Source organism: Prionailurus bengalensis, chromosome E1 (genome assembly GCF_016509475.1).
Source record: "Prionailurus bengalensis isolate Pbe53 chromosome E1, Fcat_Pben_1.1_paternal_pri, whole genome shotgun sequence".
Classification (NCBI taxonomy): Eukaryota; Metazoa; Chordata; class Mammalia; order Carnivora; family Felidae; genus Prionailurus; species Prionailurus bengalensis.
Window position 1 is genome coordinate 22,495,882 of NC_057347.1, and position 22,969 is coordinate 22,518,850.

At 39.9% G+C, this 22,969-nt stretch overlaps 2 protein-coding genes across 2 annotated transcripts in view; one reads left to right on the plus strand and one right to left on the minus strand.

The window, feature by feature from the left end:
- The window catches only part of CCT6B (chaperonin containing TCP1 subunit 6B), a 31,607-nt gene extending 10,663 nt beyond the window's left edge, over positions 1-20,944 (minus strand). Inside the window, exons 1-10 of the mRNA XM_043583698.1 lie at positions 20,706-20,944; positions 18,996-19,059; positions 18,047-18,181; positions 11,964-12,137; positions 9,755-9,858; positions 4,475-4,585; positions 3,924-4,083; positions 1,593-1,675; positions 670-766; positions 220-367 (exon numbers count right to left, since the gene is read on the minus strand). Of these exons, the coding sequence (XP_043439633.1) occupies positions 220-367; positions 670-766; positions 1,593-1,675; positions 3,924-4,083; positions 4,475-4,585; positions 9,755-9,858; positions 11,964-12,137; positions 18,047-18,181; positions 18,996-19,059; positions 20,706-20,842 (1,213 nt within the window). The 5' untranslated portion in view covers positions 20,843-20,944. The remainder of the gene's footprint in view (positions 1-219; positions 368-669; positions 767-1,592; positions 1,676-3,923; positions 4,084-4,474; positions 4,586-9,754; positions 9,859-11,963; positions 12,138-18,046; positions 18,182-18,995; positions 19,060-20,705) is intronic.
- Positions 20,945-20,984: 40 nt separating this feature from the next.
- Positions 20,985-22,431, plus strand: ZNF830 (zinc finger protein 830). Its single transcript, XM_043583699.1, has one exon. It carries the CDS (start codon positions 21,021-21,023, stop codon positions 22,137-22,139), a length of 1,119 nt encoding a protein of 372 aa, XP_043439634.1. The 5' UTR covers positions 20,985-21,020; the 3' UTR covers positions 22,140-22,431.
- The last annotated feature ends 538 nt before the right edge of the window (positions 22,432-22,969 follow it).

Here is a 22,969-nt window from a genome sequence, read left to right on the forward strand (position 1 = left end):
GTGCTTTTTCATTTCATAAACAGAAGCTAATTAAAAGGGCAGCAAACTCACTACAAATAATGCAAAGGAAAAATCTTCACAATCCAAATTATAAATTGTCCAAAGTGAAATAAAGAAGAGTAATCAGTCATATCTTCTAAAATACTGTGTGTACCATGACAGATTTAGTACCACTTTTAAAATACATAAGGTTCACATCCATCATAAAAAAGAGCCTACCATCTTCAATGGCATTTTTGATGGCACGAAGTCCATCCCTTAGAGCATCCTTGATTTGTGTGAGAGTATGTTTATTTGGTCCTTTAACCAACAAGGTGACAGAACGAGGGTTAACACAGGCCTCGATAAAAGTGAACTTTTCTTCACCCTAGAGGGTAATCCAAGAAGATATAACTCTAATATTTAATGTCATTATGAAGTGAAGTCCTAGTTTATAATATTAGAATCCAATCTTGCAAATTTTTCTCATCAAACATAACTAAATAGACACTAAAAGCAGTTAAGTTATATTTGAACTCTTAACAAACATTTAGAAAGATAAATTGTAAAATACATCCTGGGGATTATTCAGATATCAAAAGGTAAAGCCTGAATGAAAAGATTTAGTATGTAAAAAAAAAAAAAAAGTTTACTCTTCACTTTATAACCACTGCCCACAGATATACTCACTAATGTACACTCATGTACAAGACCAGCATGCCCCAAACAATGTATACTGAGGTCTTCAAGAGAATTCACAGCCATTCCACCACAAGCAAGAGAGAGTCTGAAATTACAGAGGTCATCGTAGCTTTGATTATGGTAAGCATGAAAGACTCAATTTCTCAAAGGTGAAAAAATACCTAACACAGAAGACTGCGTTGTCACTTTATTGTACTGTTTTTAAAATCTGGGTTTTTAAAAAATTTTTAAGTTCATTTATTTATTTTTGAGAGAGAGAGAGAGAGAGCACACAGGGGAGGGGCAGAGAGAGAGGGAGAGAGAGAAAATCTCAAGCAGGCTCTGCACTCTTAGTGCAGAGCCCAATGTGGGGCTCAAACTCACGAAACCATGAGATCATGACCTGAGCTGAAACCAAGAGTCATATGCTTAACTGACTGAGCCACCCAGGCACCCCTAAAATCTGTTTTAAGAAGATGAAAACCTTTGTCCTGCAACAAAGTTCTGACGTAGGTTAACAATCTTGATTTTTGGGGCGCCTGGGTGGCGCAGTCGGTTAAGCGTCCGACTTCAGCCAGGTCACGATCTCGCGGTCTGTGAGTTCGAGCCCCGCGTCAGGCTCTGGGCTGATGGCTCAGAGCCTGGAGCCTGTTTCGGATTCTGTGTCTCCCTCTCTCTCTGCCCCTCCCCCGTTCATGCTCTGTCTCTCTGTCCCCCAAATAAATAAATGTTGAAAAAAAATTTAAAAAAAAAAAAAACACAATCTTGATTTTTGACATTTCCATTATTTATTGAAATTAAAAACAAAATTTGGAACATGTATGCTACTACTCTGTTCAACAATGTTTACATGCAAGTTAAAAGGAATATCATGGAATCATTTCAATTTAATCTGCTAAAAACTTAGGATACATAATTATCTGCAAGCTTACCTTTCCATATTTCTTCTTTTTGCCCTGCGAAGAGCTACTATGCCATGTTTTGCAAGAGCATCTAAGGAAAATGGATCAATTCCCTAAAATCAAATTAGCAAAAAGTTATAAGCACATCTTAAGCCACTAGTTCTCAAACTTTTTTTTATCTCAGCACTGCTTCACATTCTTAAAAATTAAGAACCCAAAAAACTTTTGTTTATGTGGACTCTAAGTTATCATAAATTAAAATTCAAAATAATAGTAAACTCATTTTATGTTAACATAAATAACATTTTTAAGTGAAAACTTACTATACTTTCATAAACAAAAAAATATGTAGGTTAAAGTAATGGCACAGTTTCACATTTTTTATATCGTTTTAATGTCGGTCTTAACAGAAGACATATGGAGTCTCGTCTGCTTCTGCCTTCAATATGGTGTGATATCTTGTTTTGGTTAAAGTATATGAAGAAAGCTTGGCCTCACACAAATACATACTGGGAAAAAGAGGAATATTTTAATAACTTTTCAGATAAATGTGGGTGTTCTTCTTTGATACTACACCAAAACTCAATAAATAATAGTTTCTTAAAGGTTAGTTTCGAGGTGAAATATGGAACTTACCAATAAGCTTTTCTTCTTTAAATTTTTTTTTTAAATGTTTATTTTTAAGAGAGAGAGAGGGACAGAGTGTGAGCGGGGGAGGGATAGAGAGAGAGGGAGACACAGAATCCAAAGCAGACTGCAGGGTCTGAGCTGTCAGAACAGAGCCCAGCACGGGGCTCAAACTAAGGAACCCTGAGCTCATGACCTGAGCCAAAGTCCAACACTTAACCAACTAAGCCACCCATGGGCCCCTCAACAAAATTTCCATACTCTCTCATATGAAAATCCACCTGTCTGGGGCACCTGGGTGGCTCAGTTAAGCGCCCAACTCCTGATTTTGGCTCAGGTCATGATCTCACAGTTCATGATTTCAAGCCCCGTGTAGGTCTCTGCACTAACAGTGCGGGGCCTGTTGAGATCCTTTCTCTTCCTCTCTCTCTGCCCCTCCCCTGCTCACTCATGCTCACTCACTCTCTCCCTCTCTCTCTCTCTCTCTCAAAAATAAATAAATTTTAAAATAATAATAATAATAAAATCAAATCCACTTGCCTGTCTTATACTTCGAGTGTATTATTTACCCATGCATGATTTTGTTAAATCATATGGTTTTTTTTGTCATTTAGAAAACATTGAGGGTGGGGGATGGGCTAGATGGGTGATGGGTATTAAAGAGGGGACTTGTGATGAGTACTGGGTGTTGTATGTAAGTGATGAATCACTGAATTCTATTCCTGAAACTAATACTGCACTGTATGTTACCTAACTAAAATTTAAATAAAACTCTGAAAAGAAAAAAAGAAGAAAACATTGGTTCACTATGTTAAGCAGAGCTTCCAAATGCTGATACATTTCATAGTTCTACAATATCAGAAATATCACATTTGCTAATATCACCATTAACATTATCAGAAAAGTCCTTTAAGTATTGGAGAGCTGTGACATTCACAATGGCAGATACAAGTTTTCCAAAATTTTAATTTTTGCTTGAAAGCTCAAATTTATTGGCAACAAATACTGTCAACTGTTTTCCTTGAAGTGACAGAACCACTTCTTCCTTTTTGAGAAAAACCTGCCAAATACCCACATCTAAATAACCATAGTTTGTCAGTTACTTTTTTTTTTTTAAGTAATCTGTCTGCCCAACGTATGCCTTGAACTCACAACCCTGAGGTCAATAGTCACTTGCTCTACCCGATGAGCCAACCAGCTGCCCCTGTCAGTTATTCTTTAAAGTAAAAATGGCATTCCATGAAAAAAGTGGCTAGGTCAGCTTGCAACTCAATTATACAAGAGTTTTCCTTCAAGATAACCATATTCTGATGTGCAGATTTCACACTCCGTCACACAGAATTATAAAAGGATGCCTATGTAAGGATCAAAATTCAATAAAATTAATAAGTTTTACCACTTCATCAAGATATTCTCAAATGAAACTTTTTTTTTTAACCGCAAGTGTACGGTAGAATGGGAAAAAGAATATAATGACTATTAGTACAGTTTGGGGCTACTGCTTTGATTTGTACTAATGCACCAGTAGTTTTACCTAACGTTGCCTTTGCATGATCATTGCAAATGTCAGCACAACGTAAAAGGCATTATTATTACTATTGTTATCATGAAAATAATTTTGACCTCATAGACTCCCTGAAATGGTCTTATGGACTCCCGGGAATCCACAGACCACACTCTGAGAAAAGGTGAAAAACATTTACACATAGTTAAAATCAAAATTTTCTTTCTCACCTTTTGATTAATGACAACAAATCCTTTACTGGACTGAGCACAGACTTTGTCTTTCAGGTCGATTATTTTTTGTACTCGATCTTCAATAAATTTTCTTTCAGCTTTTACCAGTTTCTCTTTCTCTTCAGCAGACTTATAAAAGAAACCAGAGCTCACCTCTCTAAAAGATTAATAAAACAAGCTAGTAAAGGCAGAAGAGAGAGGAGGAAAAGGCAGAAGGCATTTACACTAAACATCTGGCAGGGAAGCAAGAGATTAAAAAAACACTTTTAGAAAATACAATTTCAGGAGTGCCTAGGTGGCTCAGTCGGTTGAGTATCTGGCTTCAGCTCAGGTCATGATCTCACAGCTCGGGAGCTCGAGCCCTGTGTTGGTCTCTGTGCTGACAGCACAGAGCCTGGAGCCTGCTTCGGATTCTGTGTCTCCCTCTCTCTCTGCCCCTCCACTGCTCACGCTCTGTTGTGTGTCTCTCTCTCAAATAAATAAATGTTAAAAGAAAATTTAAAAAGAAAATACAATTTCAAAATTCACAAAGAGTAACTGACACGTACGTTTTTTCATATTCTAGTGATACATTGCAAGAAAGGATAAACGCATCTTCTACTCGTTTCTTCATATCTGGATGACGGGCACCATGATCCAGAACTAATCCTCTGATCAACCTATTAAAAATATGTAATGTTTCTTCCTCTGAATATACACTCTAAAATTTGTTATAAAATAAGGATTGTATTCTTAAAATTGTAACAGAACTACTGGGGCACACATTGTTTCCTTGCACCAACTTTAAGCCTAACACATAATTAGCAAAATTAGAAAAGAAAATTTATTTTAACACAGTGTGACTGGGAAGTCACAATGAAAAGTCAACCCAGAATTATTCTCTAAATTATGTGGCTCACACGTATGACACAGCTGGTCAAGTATTGAAAGGTAGGCATACAGTGAGTTTCTTAGGAACATTTGTTCAAAATAATTATATGGAACCACCAAACATTGTTAACCTAAATGTCCAATAATAAGGCATTGTTCAGCAAATAAATGACCCAACTATTTCGTGGTCGTGAAAACTATGTAATGACATGGAAAAATATTTACAGTGGTAGCTGATAAACAAACACAGAATAGCAAACTACCTATAAAGCATGATTATAACTACTCTTTCAGAAAATAAGCACCTCAGTACTGACAAGAAAAAATGAAAAGAAATTAAGAGTAGAGTTATGCTTGGGTGGTAGGAATACAGATAATTCAGGAGTGGGAGACGCTTTTTTCCTATCGTTGAAATTTTCTTTCAAGAGTAAATATTTTTATAACTTTTAAAACTTCATTTATACCCAATTAGGGAGTGGTATTTCTATTTACAAATCTTTTATAACCAATATTTGTTATACATAAACATAAAAGAAATAATTGTTAAAATAGTTAAACACAATTATAAGGAAGTTTTCAAACTTTTAATTTAACTACTAATTTTAATCTGACTACAACATTTTAATCTAATTATCCAACTCCCAGCTGAAAGTGCAGAGCTTTTCTTTAGGAAGAAAACAAGCAAACTATATGTTCAACACTTGTCACTCTCCAGGTCTCTTTACTCTTCCCCCCCCTCCCCCCATTCTCAGCAAGTGACCTTGTGCTTTGAGAAAATACACTGTCCCATCACTACCTCTACCAGTCCACCTGCACTTGACCCTGAACCTCCTGTTCCTATGAGCAAACTGTCCATGCTCTTCTCTCAGGTTAACCCCTGCATGTGTGTACTCTATTCCCTTTCTGGTCTCTGCTCCGGCATCATCCCCTCTTCCCCCATGTCAGTTCCTCCTGCCTCCAGGAGCATTCTCGTCAGGACACAGACTTGCCATGAAAATTCTCATCTTTAAAACAAAGAATGCTTCTCCTTCAAGTCCCTTCCCATCCTCCCTTCTAGCTACTGCCCGTTTCTCTGCTAACCTCCTTGGAGCTGTGTATGCTTGCACCCTCACTTCTTCCTTAACCACTTCTCTCTCTCAAGCCCACTTCAGTCCAACTTTCACACCTACTCCTTTATTGAATCAGTTCCCATCCAAGTCACCAAAAACATTAAATGCCTTCCATATCTAATGGTCAATTTTCAATCCACAACAACTTGCTCTAAGTTTCAGCAGCATATGACATACTTGATTATTCTCCCCTTGAAACATTTTCCTCTCTTAGCTTCTGGGACAATACTTTCTCTTGGCTTTCCTCCTATCTCAGTGACCATCCCTTCTGGTGCTGAATCCTTCTCATCTTCTCAATTTCTTTTTTTTTTTTTAAGCTTATTTATTTTGACAGAGAGAGTGTGTGTGAGCAGGGAAGGGGCAGAGAGAGGGGGAGATAGAGAGAATCCGAAGCAGGCTCCATGCTGTCAGCACAGAGCCTGACATGGGGCTCAAACTCACAGACCATGAGATCATGACCTGAGCCTTAATCAAGAGTTGGACACTTAAGCGACTGAGCCACCCAGGCACTCCTTGTCTTCTCAATTTCTAAACATTTGAGTTTCCAGGCACCAACTTTAAACTTCTATCTATATTCACTTCTCAGCTGATCTCACTACCTCTCATAAGCTTTAAGTCATCTATACACAGATGACTCCCAAATATTTTTCTAGATCAGACCTCTATTCTGAACTGCAGACACACCTCTCCAACTCCCTACTCACACATGGATGCCTAACAGGCATCTTAAAACATAACATTTCCCAAACTGCGCTCTTGATTTATTTCCCCAAATCTGTTCCCCCGAGTCTTTTCCATCCCAAGAAATGGCATTTCCCCTTCTCCAGATGCTCCATGCAAAGCCCCAAGAGACATCCTTGACACTATTTCTGCCACATTCTATGTCAAACCATCAACAGATCCTACTGCTCCTTCTAAGTATACCCTGATCTAAAGTGTTTTCACCCCTCACCCGTATTACAACAGATTCCTGACTGGGCTCCACTTCTGCCCTTGCCCTGGGAAATGCCCTGCTTCACAGTGCATTCTCCCCACAATAACCACAGAGATACTTCTGAAATATAAATCAGAACTGCTATTGCCCTCAGCAATAGTAGACTAATTTGGACCTACTACCAAAAGCAAAATGCTGGGTTAAAAACAAAAACCTTAGGAGCACCTGGGTGGCTCAGTTGGTTAGGCGTCCAACTTTGGCTCAGGTTCGTGGGTTTGAGCTCTGCATCGGGCTCTGTGCTGACAGCTCAGAGCCTGGAGCCTGCTTCAGATTCTGTGTTTCCCGCTCTCTCTGCCTCTCCCCCACTCACATTCTGTCTCTGTCTCTCAAAAATAAATAAACATTTAAAAAATTAAATGCTTAAAAACACTGGAGAGCTTTAAAATAGTAAAGAAAACATGAACTCCAAAGGATAAGAAAAGAACTGCAAGTACTCTTATCCTAAAGTCACTTGACAATTCAGATCAATCTGAACTTGGGTTTCAACAACCTCACTATGAGAGGGGGACAGAATGAAAAGCTCAGGGCTCATCGAAGGTAGAGGGTCTAATAGGAGACACTCTTCACTTTAAGTAGGAACACCAAAGGGCTACATACTCAGGGCATAAACCAGAAGGATGAACTAGAAGCAAGCAGTCCTCATATGAATCAGCAGTTAGAACTACCAACTGGATATTTGGGATGCCTGGGTGGCTCACTGGGTTAAGTGTCTGACTCTTGGTTTTGGCTCAGGTCATGATCTCATGGTTCATGAGATCAAGCCCTGTGTGGAGCTCTGTGCTGACAGCGAGCAGCCTGCTTCAGATTCTCTCTCTCCCCCTCTCTGCCCCTTGCCTGATCATACGCTTCCTCTCTCTCTCTCTCTCTCTCTCGAAATAAACAAACATTAAAAAAAACAAAACTAGGGGCGCCTGGGTGACTCAGTCGGTTAAGTGACTGACTTCGGCTCAGGTCATGATCTCACAGTTCATGGGTTCAAGACCCGCATCGGGCTCTGTGCTGACGGAGCCTGGAGACTCTCAGAGCCTGGAGACTGCTTCTGATTCTGTCTTCTTCTCTCTCTGCCCCTCCCCCTGCTTGCAGTCTGCCTCTCTCTCTCTCTCTCTCTCTCTCTCTCTCAAAAATAAATATTAAAAAAAATTTTTAAACACAACTAGATATTAAAAACAAACAAAAACAAAACCCTCAAGCTGTGGATTTAATTTAAAGTATTCCCCAGGCTCCTTGCAACAACAAATTCAAATCCTCTGTGCAGAAATGCACCTTCATCCTAGGTGTCAAATAATTTCTACAAATACCTTTTTCAAACATGATGAATGGCACATATAGAAACAAAACACAGGGGCACCTGGATGGCTCAGTCAGTTAAGTGTCCAACTTTGGCTCAGGTCACGATCTCACAGTTTGTGCGTTCGAGCCCAACGCTGGGCTCTGTGCTGACCGCTCAGAGCCTGGGGCCTGCTTCAGATTCTGTGTCTCCCTCTCTCTCTCTGCCCCTCCCCTGCTCGTACACTTTCTCTCTCTCAAAAATAAATAAACATTAAAAAAAAATTTTTTTAATAATAAAAGGCAGGCTTGGAAAGATCTGCAGGGAATAAGACACCATAAAAAGTGCAATGGCCAATCTAAGAAAAACCAAATAAAACTTCAAGAAATAAGTAAATAAAGAGATCCACAAACACACACATATATTAAACTAAAGTATTTTCAAATGAAATATGATATTTGGATTGGCTTCAAAATAATCCAGGTTTGGGATGAGGAAGAGAAAGAGGAGTTTATAAGGGGAAATAAAAGGAAAAATAAAATGGGCCACAGATTGAAAATTGATAAACATGAGTGACAGGTATGTGAGAGTTCACTATTCTATTCTTTCTGCTTTTATGTGTGTTTAGAATTTTCCATAAAAGAAAGTTTAAAATTCATTAAGTCCAAAATCAACAACATGCTACATATTCTGACTACATACTTACCCAGACCATGTCAATTGTCTGACCTCTCTTTCCTCTCCAACTTCAAATCCTACTCTTTTTTCCTCTTACTTATTGTGCTCCAGGCACACTGGGACACCCCAGCACACTGGTGCCTTGGGGCCTTTTCAACCGTCATTCCCTTGACTTAGAACTCTTCATCCAAATATACACATGGCTAACTCCCTTATTTCTTCAGACACCTCCTTAGCTCTTGAGTTTAGTTTCCAATCACAAGGATCTTCCCTGAGCACTCCAAAATCACACACATGCTCTCACTCTAGTTTCTTCCCAGCATTTATTATCACTTATGTATTTATTATCTCCCACAACTAAAAACATGATCTTCTTAGAGAAAGAAATTCTGTTTTGTATTACTCTTCATTCCCAGCACCCAAAACAATGACTGCCTCAGGGTAAGTATTCACTTAATATATGTTGAATTAACAGACTGATGTTGAGGGGCGCCTGAGTGGCTCAGTCAGTCGAGTGTCCAACGTCGGCTCAAGTCATGATCTCATGGTTCATGAGTTCAAGCCCCACATTGGGCTCACTGTTGTCAGTGCAGAGCCCGCTTCGGATCCTCTGTTCCCCTCCCTCTCCGCTCCTCCCCCACCTGTGCTCTCTCTCAAAAATAAACATTTTTTTAAAAATAGACTGATATTGAATTAAAGTAACTAATGAAATTAATGAAAAAAAAGTATCTGAACGACACCAAATATTCTAGAATCCATGTATTGTCAAAGTTTATGTAATTTAGGGGCACCTGGCTGGCTCAGTCGCAGGAGCATACAACTTTGATCTTGGGGTTGTAAGTTCAAGCCCCATGTTGGTGTAGAGATTACTTAAAAATAAAACCTTAAAAAAAAAGTGTATGTAATTTACTTTGTATCTGTTTCTGATTTATGCTTCATCTCCATGATTTCTATCATGAAGAGATCAATAGGATAACCTGGTCTTCTAATAGCCAAAACAGAATCCACCACAGCCTGAAAGAGAAGTGAATGAGAACAGTAAATTACTGGTCTATTAAAAGAAATCACTGGCCCAAGTAATCATCAGACTAAACAGATAAAGGGCTTCAGGCCCCAAAATATAGGGCAAGGCCACAAAGGCCACTCTGTCATGGACATTAGTAATAATCAATGCCAGTGGGTACTTTAGACCCTGAAGGAACTTCAGAGATCATCAGGCCCAAAGCCTTCATTTTACAGTTAAGTAAAGTAAACTCTGAAACTTTTAAGAATTTACAGACTTAACACAAGGTCTAAAAGCAGAGCCAGACCTAGAATTCCGTTTTCTTTAACTGCCAAGCCACTGCTCTACTACCAACACTACTCAAACTTTTCCACCAAAAGACATATTTAATGGAAAAGAAGGAAATGCAATTTGAGGTAAAAGCTAAAATTTTCTGGTTACACTAACACGAAGTGTCTTAAATTTTGTGTTTTATCATGAAAAGCTTCTACATCATGCCATGATATACATTTGTTTTAATGTGAAAGTAATGCTTTTCCCCAAAATTGCAGCGTGAAATTGATACTCCAGAAAGACATGTGCTATTTATTCTGCCACATAGCCCCAGGGATATATAGCATGGTACAATAATATATCCTATTGCTTAGCTCAGAAACCTTGGGTGGTTCAGTCGGTTAAATGTCCGACTTCAGCTCAGGTCATGATCACACGGTTCGTGGGTTCCAGCCCCGCATCGGGCTCTGTGCTGACAGCTCAGAGCCTGAAGCCTGCTTTGGATTCTGTATGTCCCTCTCTCTCTCTGCCCCTCCCCCATTCATGCTCTGTCTCTCAAAACTAAATAAATGTTAAAAAAAAATTTTTTTTAAAGAAAGTAATATGAAATTACATCAATTAAGTATTACAATATAACCACCCTAAAATATAAATAAAGCAAAAAACTATACCTTAGTTTACCTGAGATAACATAATACTTGGTTTTGGAACCTAACAGGGAATAATGACAAAGACCACAGGATAATGAGAGTATCAGTGTTTCTACAACTCCAAAAGAGAATGGGCGCACTAACCAGATAACATGAAGATTCTGGATCACTTGATATATGTACTCCAACAGGAGAAAATACTGTAGTCTTTATTTGAACTCTGCTGAGCAAGAAATTGTCTGATCTTAATCTGATTTGCAAAGTAGGTTTTCCTATTGGTAAGGGGAATTGACCAGAAACAAATCAGGTGTTCTAGTCCATTTGTCATTTATATTTCTCAGAGTAAATTAGCAAGACAGCATTCTGATTTATATATCAATGCCTTGTGATTTTGGTTATGAATTCATCATTCCTGATAAACCAATATATTCAAGTTGCAGAAAATACAAAGCTGAGGAACAATGATGATATCAAACTATAGCCACCTGATAAAAGCCTTCCCCAAATACCCAATCTACTCCTTAAATTACATACATTTTACCTTTAGAAATAAACAAAACAAATACGCATTTCCCAGATGTGAAGATTATCTGTCAAATCAATCACGCTTCATTAAAGTGGTAACCTTAACAACCTATGTGTCACCTCACATAATAAATATTGACCTCTAGGTTTTAAGAGACCAGCACCTCACCCCAATGACGTCCACAAGGGTTGATCCACAGGCAGCCAAGCTCCCTTCATGTTAACTTAAAAGAAAGTTTAATATAAGAGGCTCTTAAATACTGAGAACAAACTGAGGGTTGATGGGGGGTGGGGGAGAGGGGAAAGTGGGTGATGGGCATTGAGGAGGGCACCTGTTGGGATGAGCACTGGGTGTTGTATGGAAACCAATTTGACAATAAATTATATTTAATATAAAAATAAAAGAAGGTTTAAGAAGGCAGCCAGACCCCTTTCATTAACTTTCATGTTAACTTAAAAGAAGGTTTAATATGACACTTTTGAAAAATTACACATACTGTTCTGACCAATCAAGTATAGACTATAACTAAGTGAATAAATGTTTGCCTTCTGTATTTTATTTCATGTTCAAAAGAACCACATACGATAGTTGATTCTTATAGGAAAAATAAAAATATCATCATGCATTAGTCTATATTTGTTCTGAATGCAAAAGTTTAATCACAAACCTCTGTTAACACATCAGCCAATTCAGCAGGAACTTTAGTTTGTAGAGATGTTCTAGCCACATCTAAGAGGATTTCTCTTTTCATCTCTTTGTTAATTTTAACCTTTTCCAGAACTTCAAGTGCTTTTATCTTCGCAGCTTCAAATCCTTCAGCTATTATTCTAGGATGCAGGCCCTGTCACATCAACATAAAACTAAAAATCATAAAGTAAGTCATCCAAAGTAAAAGTAACCATCTTCTACTGTTAATAGGTATGTCCAAAGAAAGTAATATTACCCACATCAATGGCACTCAAGACAAATGCATGTACATAACTTATGAAAGTAATTTTTCAGTGCTTCATATTTAAAACAACCTCAAACTTACAGAAAAAAATTTATGTCCAGGACAAAACACTACAAAACTCCTCTTTATTTCCAAAAATTATGACACACTGTCATGTGGTACCCTTCCGAATGGGCACAAAAGAAAAGACTCCTTTAATGCAGAGGAAAAGAACCAACGCTGATTTGGAGGAAAGTACAGACAAACACCACCTTCACCAAATGTTAACATCACAGCAATGGGACAAATAGACATCATGTGCCTCCTGATACAATGCATTAAGAACACTACTACACGTCTATGGTATTTCATGCCAGAAGTTTATTACCTGAGTCTAATTGTGATAGTCAAATCCAAATTGAGGACTTTGTACAAAATAATTGGCTGTACTCTAAAAGTAGCAATGTCATAAAACACAAAAGACAGCTCAGGATAATTCCAGTTTAAAAGAGACTAAAGGAGGGCACCTGGGTGGCTCAGTCAGTTAAGCATCTGACTTTTTTTTAGATATATTTATTTTGGGAGAGTGCAAGAGGGGAGGGACAGAGAGGGGGGACAGAGGATCCAAAGTGGACTCTGCGCTGATAGGCTGACAGCAACATGCCTGGTGTGAGGCTTGAACTCACAAACCACAAGATCATGACCTGAACTGAAGTCAGACGCTCAACCAGCTAAGCCACCAGGAACCCCTAAATAAATGAAGCCTGGAGCCTGCTTCAGATTCTGTGTCTCCCTCTCTCTTGGCCCCTCCCCGGCATGCGCGCTCCCTCTCTCTCTCTCTCTCTCTCTCTCTCAAAAACAGATAAACATTAAAAAAAATTTTTGAGAAAATGTTAAAAATTAAAAAATAAAGAAGACTATAAGGATAGGACAACTGAATGTAATGCATGAACGTAGATTTTCTTCTGCTATAAAGGACACTGCTGGGACAAATGATAAAATAGGAATAAAATCTATAGATTATACTACTGTATCGATGTATCAATGTTAATATTAATTTCCTGGTTTTGATCACTATTCTGTGATTACATAAGAGAATATCGTGGTTTTAAGAAATATACACCGAGGGGCACCTGGGTGGCTCAGTCAGTTAAGTGTCCAACTCTTGATTTTGGCTTAGGTCACAATCTCACAGTTTGTGAGATCCAGACCCACATAAGGCTCTGCACAGACAGCACTGGAGCCTGCTTGGATTCTCTCTCTCCCTCTCTGTCTCTCAAAATAAATAAAATTTTAAAAAAAATTTTTTTAAGAAACATACACTGAAATATTTAGATGATCATGTCTGCAACTTACACCATTCAAAAAAAATATGTACATACATACATATATGCATGCACCATATATACGTTTATATCTGAGAAAGAGAGAAATGTTATTCTTTGGAATATTCCTGAAACATTTCTATAGGCTTGATATTATAACAAAATAATTTTTTTTTATTTAAAAAAATTTTTTTAACTTTTTTTTATTTATTTTTGAGACAGAGACAGACAGAGCATGAACGGGGGAGGGTCACAGAGAGAGGGAGACACAGAATCTGAAACAGGCTCTGAGCGGTCAGCACAGAGCCCAACGCGGGGCTCAAACCCACGGACCGTGAGATCATGACCTGAGCCGAAGTCGGACACTCAACTGACTGAGCCACCCAGGTGCCCCAACAAAATAATTTTTTTAATTGTCTTTTCTGGAAAAATATATAAACTTATTGAAAGCTGGAACTGGGTCTAATTTATTCCCTTCCTCCATTCCTCTACATCAGTCCTACAATAATTTTTTAAAGTTAACATTTCTTAAGGATTTGTGCCAGGTTCTAATCTAAAAGGCTTATTTCATTCAATCCTCTCAACACTACGAAGTGGGTATTATTTCTGTTTCACAGATGAGGAAATTGAGGTTTATAAGAATAATGTAACTTGCTTTAGATCACCAGGATATTAAGTGGTAGAGCCAGGATTTAAACCTACAAAGCCTGACTCCAGACCCTGGATGTTATTAAACATTTTCAAAACACTTCCTCAGTCTCAGATCTCACAATTTCTCACCCGGACTATGATCCTCTAGTCTTGACTCCCTTAAAGCTGTCCCTCGAATATTTAAAATGCCAATCTGACCAGATCAGTCATTAATATGTTAACACGAACATTCTTCGTGGTTAGTATACCACATGCCCTCTGTAATCCAGCTTCCACCTACTTCTCCTGCCTTTCATTGCCCTCCCACAGCACTTTAAAGTCTGGCCAACACCAAAATGCTTGCAGCTTTACACACATACCATGCTGCTTCTCTTCTCTGTTAATTTTGCCTCTGTTAATTTTGTTCCTTCTGCCTGGAATGTCTTTCTCCTTGCTCCTCACTCTTTCCACTGGTTCACTGCCTCTCATTCTAAAGAATTAACCCAGGTCTTACTTTCTCCAAAGAGTGCTTCCTAATTCGGGCAAGTTTAGGCTATCACTCCTTCCTCAGTGTTTCTATCACATCTGGTACTTAGGTCTATCACTATACTGCCACAGTTTCACAATTGTGTCAACGCCCGTCAGCATCTCCCCCTTCCCAAACTTTTTTTTCCCTAACCAAACCCTAATCTTGTCTAGGTATCTCTTCCTCAGGTCTTCAGAGGAAGCTACCCTCTCTAGCTAACTCAAGGGGTGGATCCTGATTGGATTAAGTCAATTCCCCTAAAACCTGTTATTGATTTGGGATGGACACAGATCAAGGTTGGCCCAATTATATTATAAAGGAAGGAGTTAAACTCCATAATTGGGCAAATAGCTTTATCCTCCCTCTCCTGCTGAGTGTTATTAAAGGAAGCAAGTAGCCCTACTTTTCTCTGACAGTCTTATAATCAGGACAGAAATAAGCTTTATCATGAAACAGCACTATAAATGGAAGAGCTAAGACACAGAAAGGACCAGGGTACTTGATGACTAATAGACATTTTCAATCAACCAAACTTGGATGTTCTGTAATGGGAGATAACTTACTGTTTAAGTGACTTTCAGTCAAGTTTCTACTGCTTACAGCCAAAGGCATCCTAAATGAGGTACGTTGCAGGTACTGAATTGTTAGACAATTCCCAATACTAAATGAAATGCAAAGAAGTACTAATCTTAGCACTTGGGCCAGGTAATGCTTTGCTGAAATGGTTCTTGAAAGAAAGGAAAAAACCCAAATACTTAATTAGATTAGACAGATAAATAATGCCAAGAAAAGGATACAGATTGAACAAAGGCAGTGACATAGAAATGTGTGTAGTGATTTCAGAGGCTAGTGAGTAGACTGGAGGAGTCTGGCTAGAGTAGATGGTTTATAAGGAAAATAAAATAGAAAGGTAGGTAAATTCACAATGTGAAAACCTTCAATTATTTTTCCCCAGTTATTTTTTAAAAGGTGCATAATTTGGTTTAGACTTCATCAGTGATGTTTTCTTTTTTAGGTCATTATCCATGGGTATATGGCTAATTTTTTACCTTCTTATATACCTTAAATATTTCATTTTTTAAAAAGGGATATCATTCCAATGAAAGGAATTATTTTGGCAAAAAAAAAGAGTTCATTATTACTTCCATTTACAATTGTACTAAAACCGGGGTGCCTGGGTGGCTTAGTCGGTTGAGCGTCCGGCTTCAGGTCAAGTCATGATCTCACGGCTCGTGAGTTCAAGCCCCACGTCAGGCTCTGTTTTGACAGCTCAGAGCCTGCAGACTGCTTCGGATTCTGTGTCTCCCTCTCTCTCTCTGCCCCAACCCACTCTCATTCTGTCTCTGTCTCTCTCAAAAATAAATAAACATTAAAAAAAGAAAATTTACAATTGTACTAAAGTATCTTGATAAAAATTGGCACAAAAACAGACACTCAGATCAATGGAACAGAATGGAGAACCCAGAAATGGACCCACAAACGTATGACCAACTAATCTTTGACAAAGCAGAAAAGAATATCCAATGGAATAAAGACAGTCTCTTCAACAAGTGATGCTGGGAAAACTGGACAGTGACATGCAGAAGAATGAACCTGGACCACTTTCTTACACCATACACAAAAATAAACTCAAAATGGATGAAAGACCTAAATATAAGACAGAAAGCCATCAAAATCCTGGAAGAGAAAGCAGGCAAAAACCTCTTTGATCTTGGCCTCAGCAACTTCTTACTCAACACGTCTCCAGAGGCAAGGGAAACAAAAGCAAAAATGGACTATTGGGACCTCATCAAGATAAAAAAAAAAAACCTTTTGCACAGGGTAGGAAACAATCAGCAAAACTAAAAGGCAACAGACAGAATGGGAGAAGATATCTGCAAACAACAAATCAGATAAAGGGTTAGTATCCAAAATCTATAGAGAACTTATCAAACTCAACACTCAGAAAACAAATAATCCAGTGATGAAATGGGCAAAAGACATGAATAGACACCTCTCCAAAGAAGACATCCAGATGGCCAACCGACACATGAAAAAATGCTCAACATCACTCATCATCAGGGAAATACGAATCAAAACCACAATGAGACATCACCTCACACCAGTCAGAATGGCTAACATTAACAACTCAGGCAACAACAGATGTTGGCGAGGATGTGGAGAGAGACGATCTGTTGGGCACTGCTGGTGGAAATGCAAACTTGGGCAGCCACTCTGGAAAACAGTATGGAGGTCTCTCAAAAAATTAAAAATAGAACTACCCTACAACCCAGCAACTCCACTACTAGGTATTTATCCAAGGGATACAGGCATGCTGTTTTGAAGGGGCACATGCACCCCAATGTGTATAGTGGCACTATCAACAATAGCCAAAGAAGGGAAAGAGTCCAACTGTCCATCAATGGATGAATGGATAAAGAAGATGTGGTATATATATACAACGGAGTATTACTCGGCAATCAAAAAGAATGAAATCTTGCCATTTGCAACTACGTGGATGGAACTAGAGGGTATTATGCTAAGCGAAATTAGTCAGAGAAAGACAAATATCATATGACTTCACTTATATGAGGACTTTAAGACACAGAACAGATGAACACAAGAGAAGGGAAGCAAAAATAATATAAAAACAGGGAGGGGGACAAAACATAAGAGACTTCAATACGGGGAACAAACAGAGGGTTGCTAGAGGGGGTGTGGGAGGGGGGGATGGGCTAAATGGGTAAGAGGTATTAAGGAATCTACTCCTGAAATCACTGTTGCACTATATGCTAACTAATTTGGGTGTAAATTAAAAAAATAAAATTTAATTTAAAAAATAAACATTAGGGGCGCCTGGGTGGCGCAGTCGGTTAAGCGTCCGACTTCAGCCAGGTCACAATCTCGCGGTCCGTGAGTTCAAGCCCCGCGTCGGGCTCTGGGCTGATGGCTCAGCGCCTGGAGCCTGTTTCCGATTCTGTGTCTCCCTCTCTCTCTGACCCTCCCCTGTTCATGCTCTGTCTCTCTCTGTCCCAAAAATAAATAAACGTTGAAAAAATTAAAAAAAAAAAATAATAAACATTAAAAAAATTTTTTTTAAGTATCTTGATAAAAATTAACTTTTGCCCTCTAAAATTAAACCACTGTACGAGTGAAAACAACAATTTCCACCTGGGTGGCTCAGTCGGCTAAGCATCCAACTTCAGCTCAGGTCGTGATCTCACAGTTCGTGGGTTTGAGTCTGGCGACAAAGCCTCTGTCTATCCCCCCTTTTCTGCCCCTCCCCCCGATTCAAAAATAAACAAACATTTAAAACAGTGAAGTACTACATGAATGTGAATTCTGTAATATGCTAATACCTCAGATATGTAAAGATCAGCTTGTTTTAGTAACTCTCCAATAATTAGAACGTTGGAAGTAGTACCATCTCCTGTAATGTCATCCTGGGCTGTTGCTACTTTTGCTATCAAGGAAGCTGTTGGGTGTTGAATTTGCTGGAAAAAGCAAGCAACAGATTAAAAGAATGAGATTGAAAAAAAAAAAAAAAACAGTCCAATGCAAACAAGATAACCTAAGGGCCACCAGTAAAATTAAGAAATGAAATAAGCCTCACTCTACACGTTCACAAATTCTGTAGTATCAATACTTAATAAATGTCAATACCCAAAATTTTTAAATTGAGAACTAATGAGGTTTGAACATTTTAGAAGAGTCTTTGCTTTAGAATGCAATGACATTTCCAAAATAACATTAAATCCTTCAATCTCTAAGATGAATATATTTACTAAAATTGCAAAGGATTTTTTATATTTTCATGATTACAAAGAACATAACACAGTGGCTTTAAAAGATGGAACTAATTTGGAAGTATCTCTAAGCTATTACTTGATCTGTATGAAGATTTGAAAACAACCAAAAATATCTTTTATTAAGGTTTAACCCAGCAAGTATAACTCATGACTGCAGTATGAGCAAGCTGACAGCCTTGGTTTAAGGATATACAATTTGTGGGGCACCTGGGTGGCTTGATCAGTTGGGCGTCTGACTTCGGCTAAGGTCATGATCTCACATCTCATGGGTTCGAGCCCTGCGTCGGGCTCTGGGCTGACAGCTGGGAGCCTGGAGCCTGCTTCAGATTCTATGTCTCCCTCTCTCTCTGCTCTGCCCCTCCCCAACTCGTGCTCTGTCTCTCTCTCTCTCTCTCTCTCTCAAAACTAAACATTAAAAAAAATTTTTTTTTGAGGATATACAATTTGTACTATGTTCTAGGCTTATTAAGGTTTCTTAGAGTCAGTAGCATCAGCTCACCATCTCATGGAGCAGTACGTTGCCATCTTTGGTGAGTTTGATGTCACCTGCACCAGAAATAAGCCTGTTCAGAAAACAGTGATGTTATTAAACCTCAGATGGCAAGGGTCAAGCAAGATATTCTCAGTTCTTCCCAGTGTACAATCCTTGATATCAGGAACTGGGCTTCAAAACATCTATGTGCCACAGGGAGATTCCATGGTAACCACCACCATGTACAGCCCACAGAATCACTTCTCCCCATGTGGACTGCTATAGCAATTTCATTCCAAATGCAGCATTTACAAGTTTAAGGATAACAGAAATTGATGAGTTATGAATGGCAGTTTGGTCCAAGAAGAGTATTTGTAAGTCTACAAACCACAAATTTGTAAATTTGCTGTAGGTTTTGTGTGTGTGTGTGTGTGTGTGTGTGTGTGTGTGTGTGTGAAATGTTACCATTCATTTACTCAACTTACTTTCTTCCCTCATCCCTCACATTGATTAGATCATCAAGTTCTGTCAATTGTACAACTTAAGTATTTCCTGAATCTACTCCCTCCTCTCCATGTTCAACTGTCAACATCTCTAGCCTGGACTACTTAAGCAGCATCCTAATATCTCTGAATTTGAATCTACCCTCCACACTACATTTATCTTTCTAAAAGGCAATGTGGCTCAGTCAGTTCTCTGATCAAAAATCTTTCAATGATTCTTACAAACATGGGGAAAAAATCTTTCAATGAATTTCATGTTCTCCATCACCTTCAAGGTAAAATCCAGACTATTTGGCAATGACCTAGTTCACCCTTCCCAAACTGGTTTATGTCCATTTTTCCTGGCATCTACCAAATGAGATCTGGTGGGAAAATACTATGGTTCCTTGAATACGTCATGCTTGTTTTCACTTCTGTTGGATTTACACCACTGGACTTTCTCATTCCTTAACTTACCAGGAGGCCTTTACTCCCTTCTCCAACTGGTGAACTCTAACTTATCAAGATTCTGATCAAAAATCTGTTTTCGGGAGGTTTTTCCTTCTCCCTACCACCATCAGTAATTAGTCCCTTTCCTCAGTATTATATTTGCGATATATATGATCAATAACATATATGATACCTTCACCATCTGTGTTCCCAGCACCCAATTAGTACACAAGCATTCTCTTTTACCGTTAATGTTAATTTTGCTCATTCCTCTTAGAATGCATCTTTCCCCCTTACAAATTTTTTGCTCTTTTTTCCTCACTCTTCTAAAGAAACTTGTGATACTAAGTAAATGCATGCTGATGGCGCGAAGCGTTCAAGTTAAGTTGCCTAAGGACGCACGCTGGAAGGGGAACTTGGATTTGCAACCGCAAGGTCTTTGTGCCCTTAACGCTACAACACACTGCCAAACACAAACCAACCTAAGGGCATATAGTCTCAAACAGCAGGGGAGTTAAACCGCTTAAGTTTCTAAAGAGACACCAGATGAAATGACTTTCCAACTGCACAAGAGCGTTAACGTGGGCGGGGGGTAGGGGGTGGGGAGTGGGTGTCACAGCTTCATTGGGGGCCCTTTCCTCGGGCTCCTCCCGCCCCAGGCCAGGGATGACCTCAGGGCAAGAATGAGAACGAGGACAACCAGGCCCACAGGTGCGTCCCGTCGCTCCAGGCCCTTCATAGAACGTCGGCCTTAGAGCGCGCAGCGACACCCTACAAGCCCCCGGCTCCCTAACCGCCGCCTCACATTTTCATGGTGCCCTTGGGCCCCAAGTTGGTACGTAGCACATCTTGCAGCCCTCGGGCGGCGCATATGTTGACGGCCAAGGCCGACCGGGCCCGCGCCACCTCTGCCTTGGAGTTCACCCCCGCGATCGCAGCCATAGCACCGTTGAGCGTGCGACCCGGCCGGCAAAGACTGCCTTAGCGCGGATCCTGAGGGAGATCCCGGCGCCACCGCCCGCGCTCGCGAACCCTCAGCCAATCCTCGCCAGCACAGGAAGTGACGTTACCAGGCCTCGCCCGCACGGAAGCCAGAATCACCTTGGGTCAGGGCGCCAAGATGGCGTCCTCCGCCTCCGCTCGCACTCCGGCGGGGAAGCGAGTGGTGAATCAGGACGAACTGCGGCGCTTGATGAAGGAGAAGCAGCGTCTGAGCACCAACCGGAAACGGATAGAATCTCCATTTGCGAAGTACAACCGTTTGGGGCAGCTGAGCTGTGCCCTGTGCAACACCCCGGTGAAGAGCGAGCTCCTGTGGCAGACTCACGTCCTGGGAAAGCAGCACCGGGAGAAAGTGGCCGAGCTGAAAGGCGCGAAGGAAGCCACCCAGGGTCCGTCCGCCAGCTCAGTGCCTCAGTCAGCCAAGAGGAAGGTGTCGGAGGCGGACGGTCAAGATGCCAAAAGACCCAAGGCCTCCCCGCTGCCCCAGGTACAGCCCTCCACATCCGCTTTGTCCACCAACTTTGACAAAGCAGGGAAGGAGTCCACTAGAGCGACCCTCATTAAGGTTTCAGGACTCGGTTTACTCCCTGATTATGAAGATGAGGAAGAAGAGGAGGAGGAGGAGGAGGAGGGAGGAGAAGGGAAAAGGGGAGACGCCGGCAAGCCGCCGCCCGATGCACAGGGCAAGGAACACTCGCTTTCCTCCTCGAGGGAGGCAACAAGTAGTATGCTGCCAAGCGGCTTCTCGGATACAAATCCTCCCAAGGCCCCTTTAATTCCTCATTCAGGGTCCATTGAGAAAGCAGAAATACATGAAAAAGTAGTGGAAAGGAGAGAAAACACAGCGGAAGCATTACCCGAAGGCTTTTTTGATGACCCTGAAATAGACGCTAGGGTTCGAAAGGTTGATGCCCCAAAGGATCAGATGGACAAAGAGTGGGACGAATTTCAAAAGGCCATGAGACAGGTCAATACCATTTCTGAAGCCATAGTTGCTGAAGAGGATGAGGAGGGACGGTTGGACCGGCAAATTGGGGAGATCGATGAGCAGATAGAATGTTACCGTCGGGTGGAAAAGCTTCGGAATCGCCAGGATGAAATTAAAAATAAGCTTAAAGAGGTTCTGACTATAAAAGAACTGCAGAAAAAGGAAGAGGAGAATGTTGACAGCGATGATGAGGGAGAACTACAAGATTTGTTGTCTCAGGATTGGAGGGTAAAAGGGGCTTTATTATAGGGTTTCAAAGACCCAAGATTTCTACACCCTCTACAGTGGTACCAAAAGTGCTGTCTCTGGATATGATCTTGGTTACTTCATGCCTAACTGGGTTGTTAAGATACAATGAACCTGTGAAGATAGCACTTTGGAAAGTTGGTGTAAAATATTTTTGAGGTAAAGTTGTTTTTGAAACTTTTCAAGTATTACATACTATATTGCCAACTTTTTACACATTTACTCAAGTGTATAATTTTGAGTTAAGTCTGTAAGCTGTAAATGTACATAGTTAAATATATATTTACTTAAGTAATTCTGTTTTGAAATTTATAAATTAATAGAAGTCGGGCTAGCAGAGAAGGCTTTAGGTAAAAATCAAGTGTAGTATTTGGGATGTATTTGGTTTTTTTCTTTTCTGATCCCCTAAATCAACTCAAGGGTGGAGGATGTTTTTTATTTTAAGAACACTACTCAAACACATAAGTCAGGGCAAATCAGTTCTCTGAATTTTCTGTTTCAAAAATGTGCCAGGGGAACATGGTGAAAACATGCCAAACATGACCAGCCTCCTTAACCCAAAAGTTTTTCTTGTTTAAACCAATGATTCTTGGGTGTAGGTGCACAGGAAGATGACCCGCCAAGCTTTTGAAAAGGTGCATATGAGTCGCCTTGGAGCTTTTAAAAAATTCATGTGCCTGAGGCCTACTGCTAGAGACTCAATAAACCTGGAGTGGGGCCCAGGCATTTAAATTAGTTTTGAAAGTTTCCCAGGTTATTCTAATATACACCGAAGTTGGAGAGCCATCTGGCCCTAGATCCAGAACACATATTTTTTCAGCCTGTTTTTTAGG

Coding starts and splice junctions, on each gene's coding strand:
- ZNF830 (XM_043583699.1), top strand. CDS start 21,021: ATGGCGTCCTCCGCCTCCGCTCGCACTCCGGCGGGGAAGCGAGTGGTG.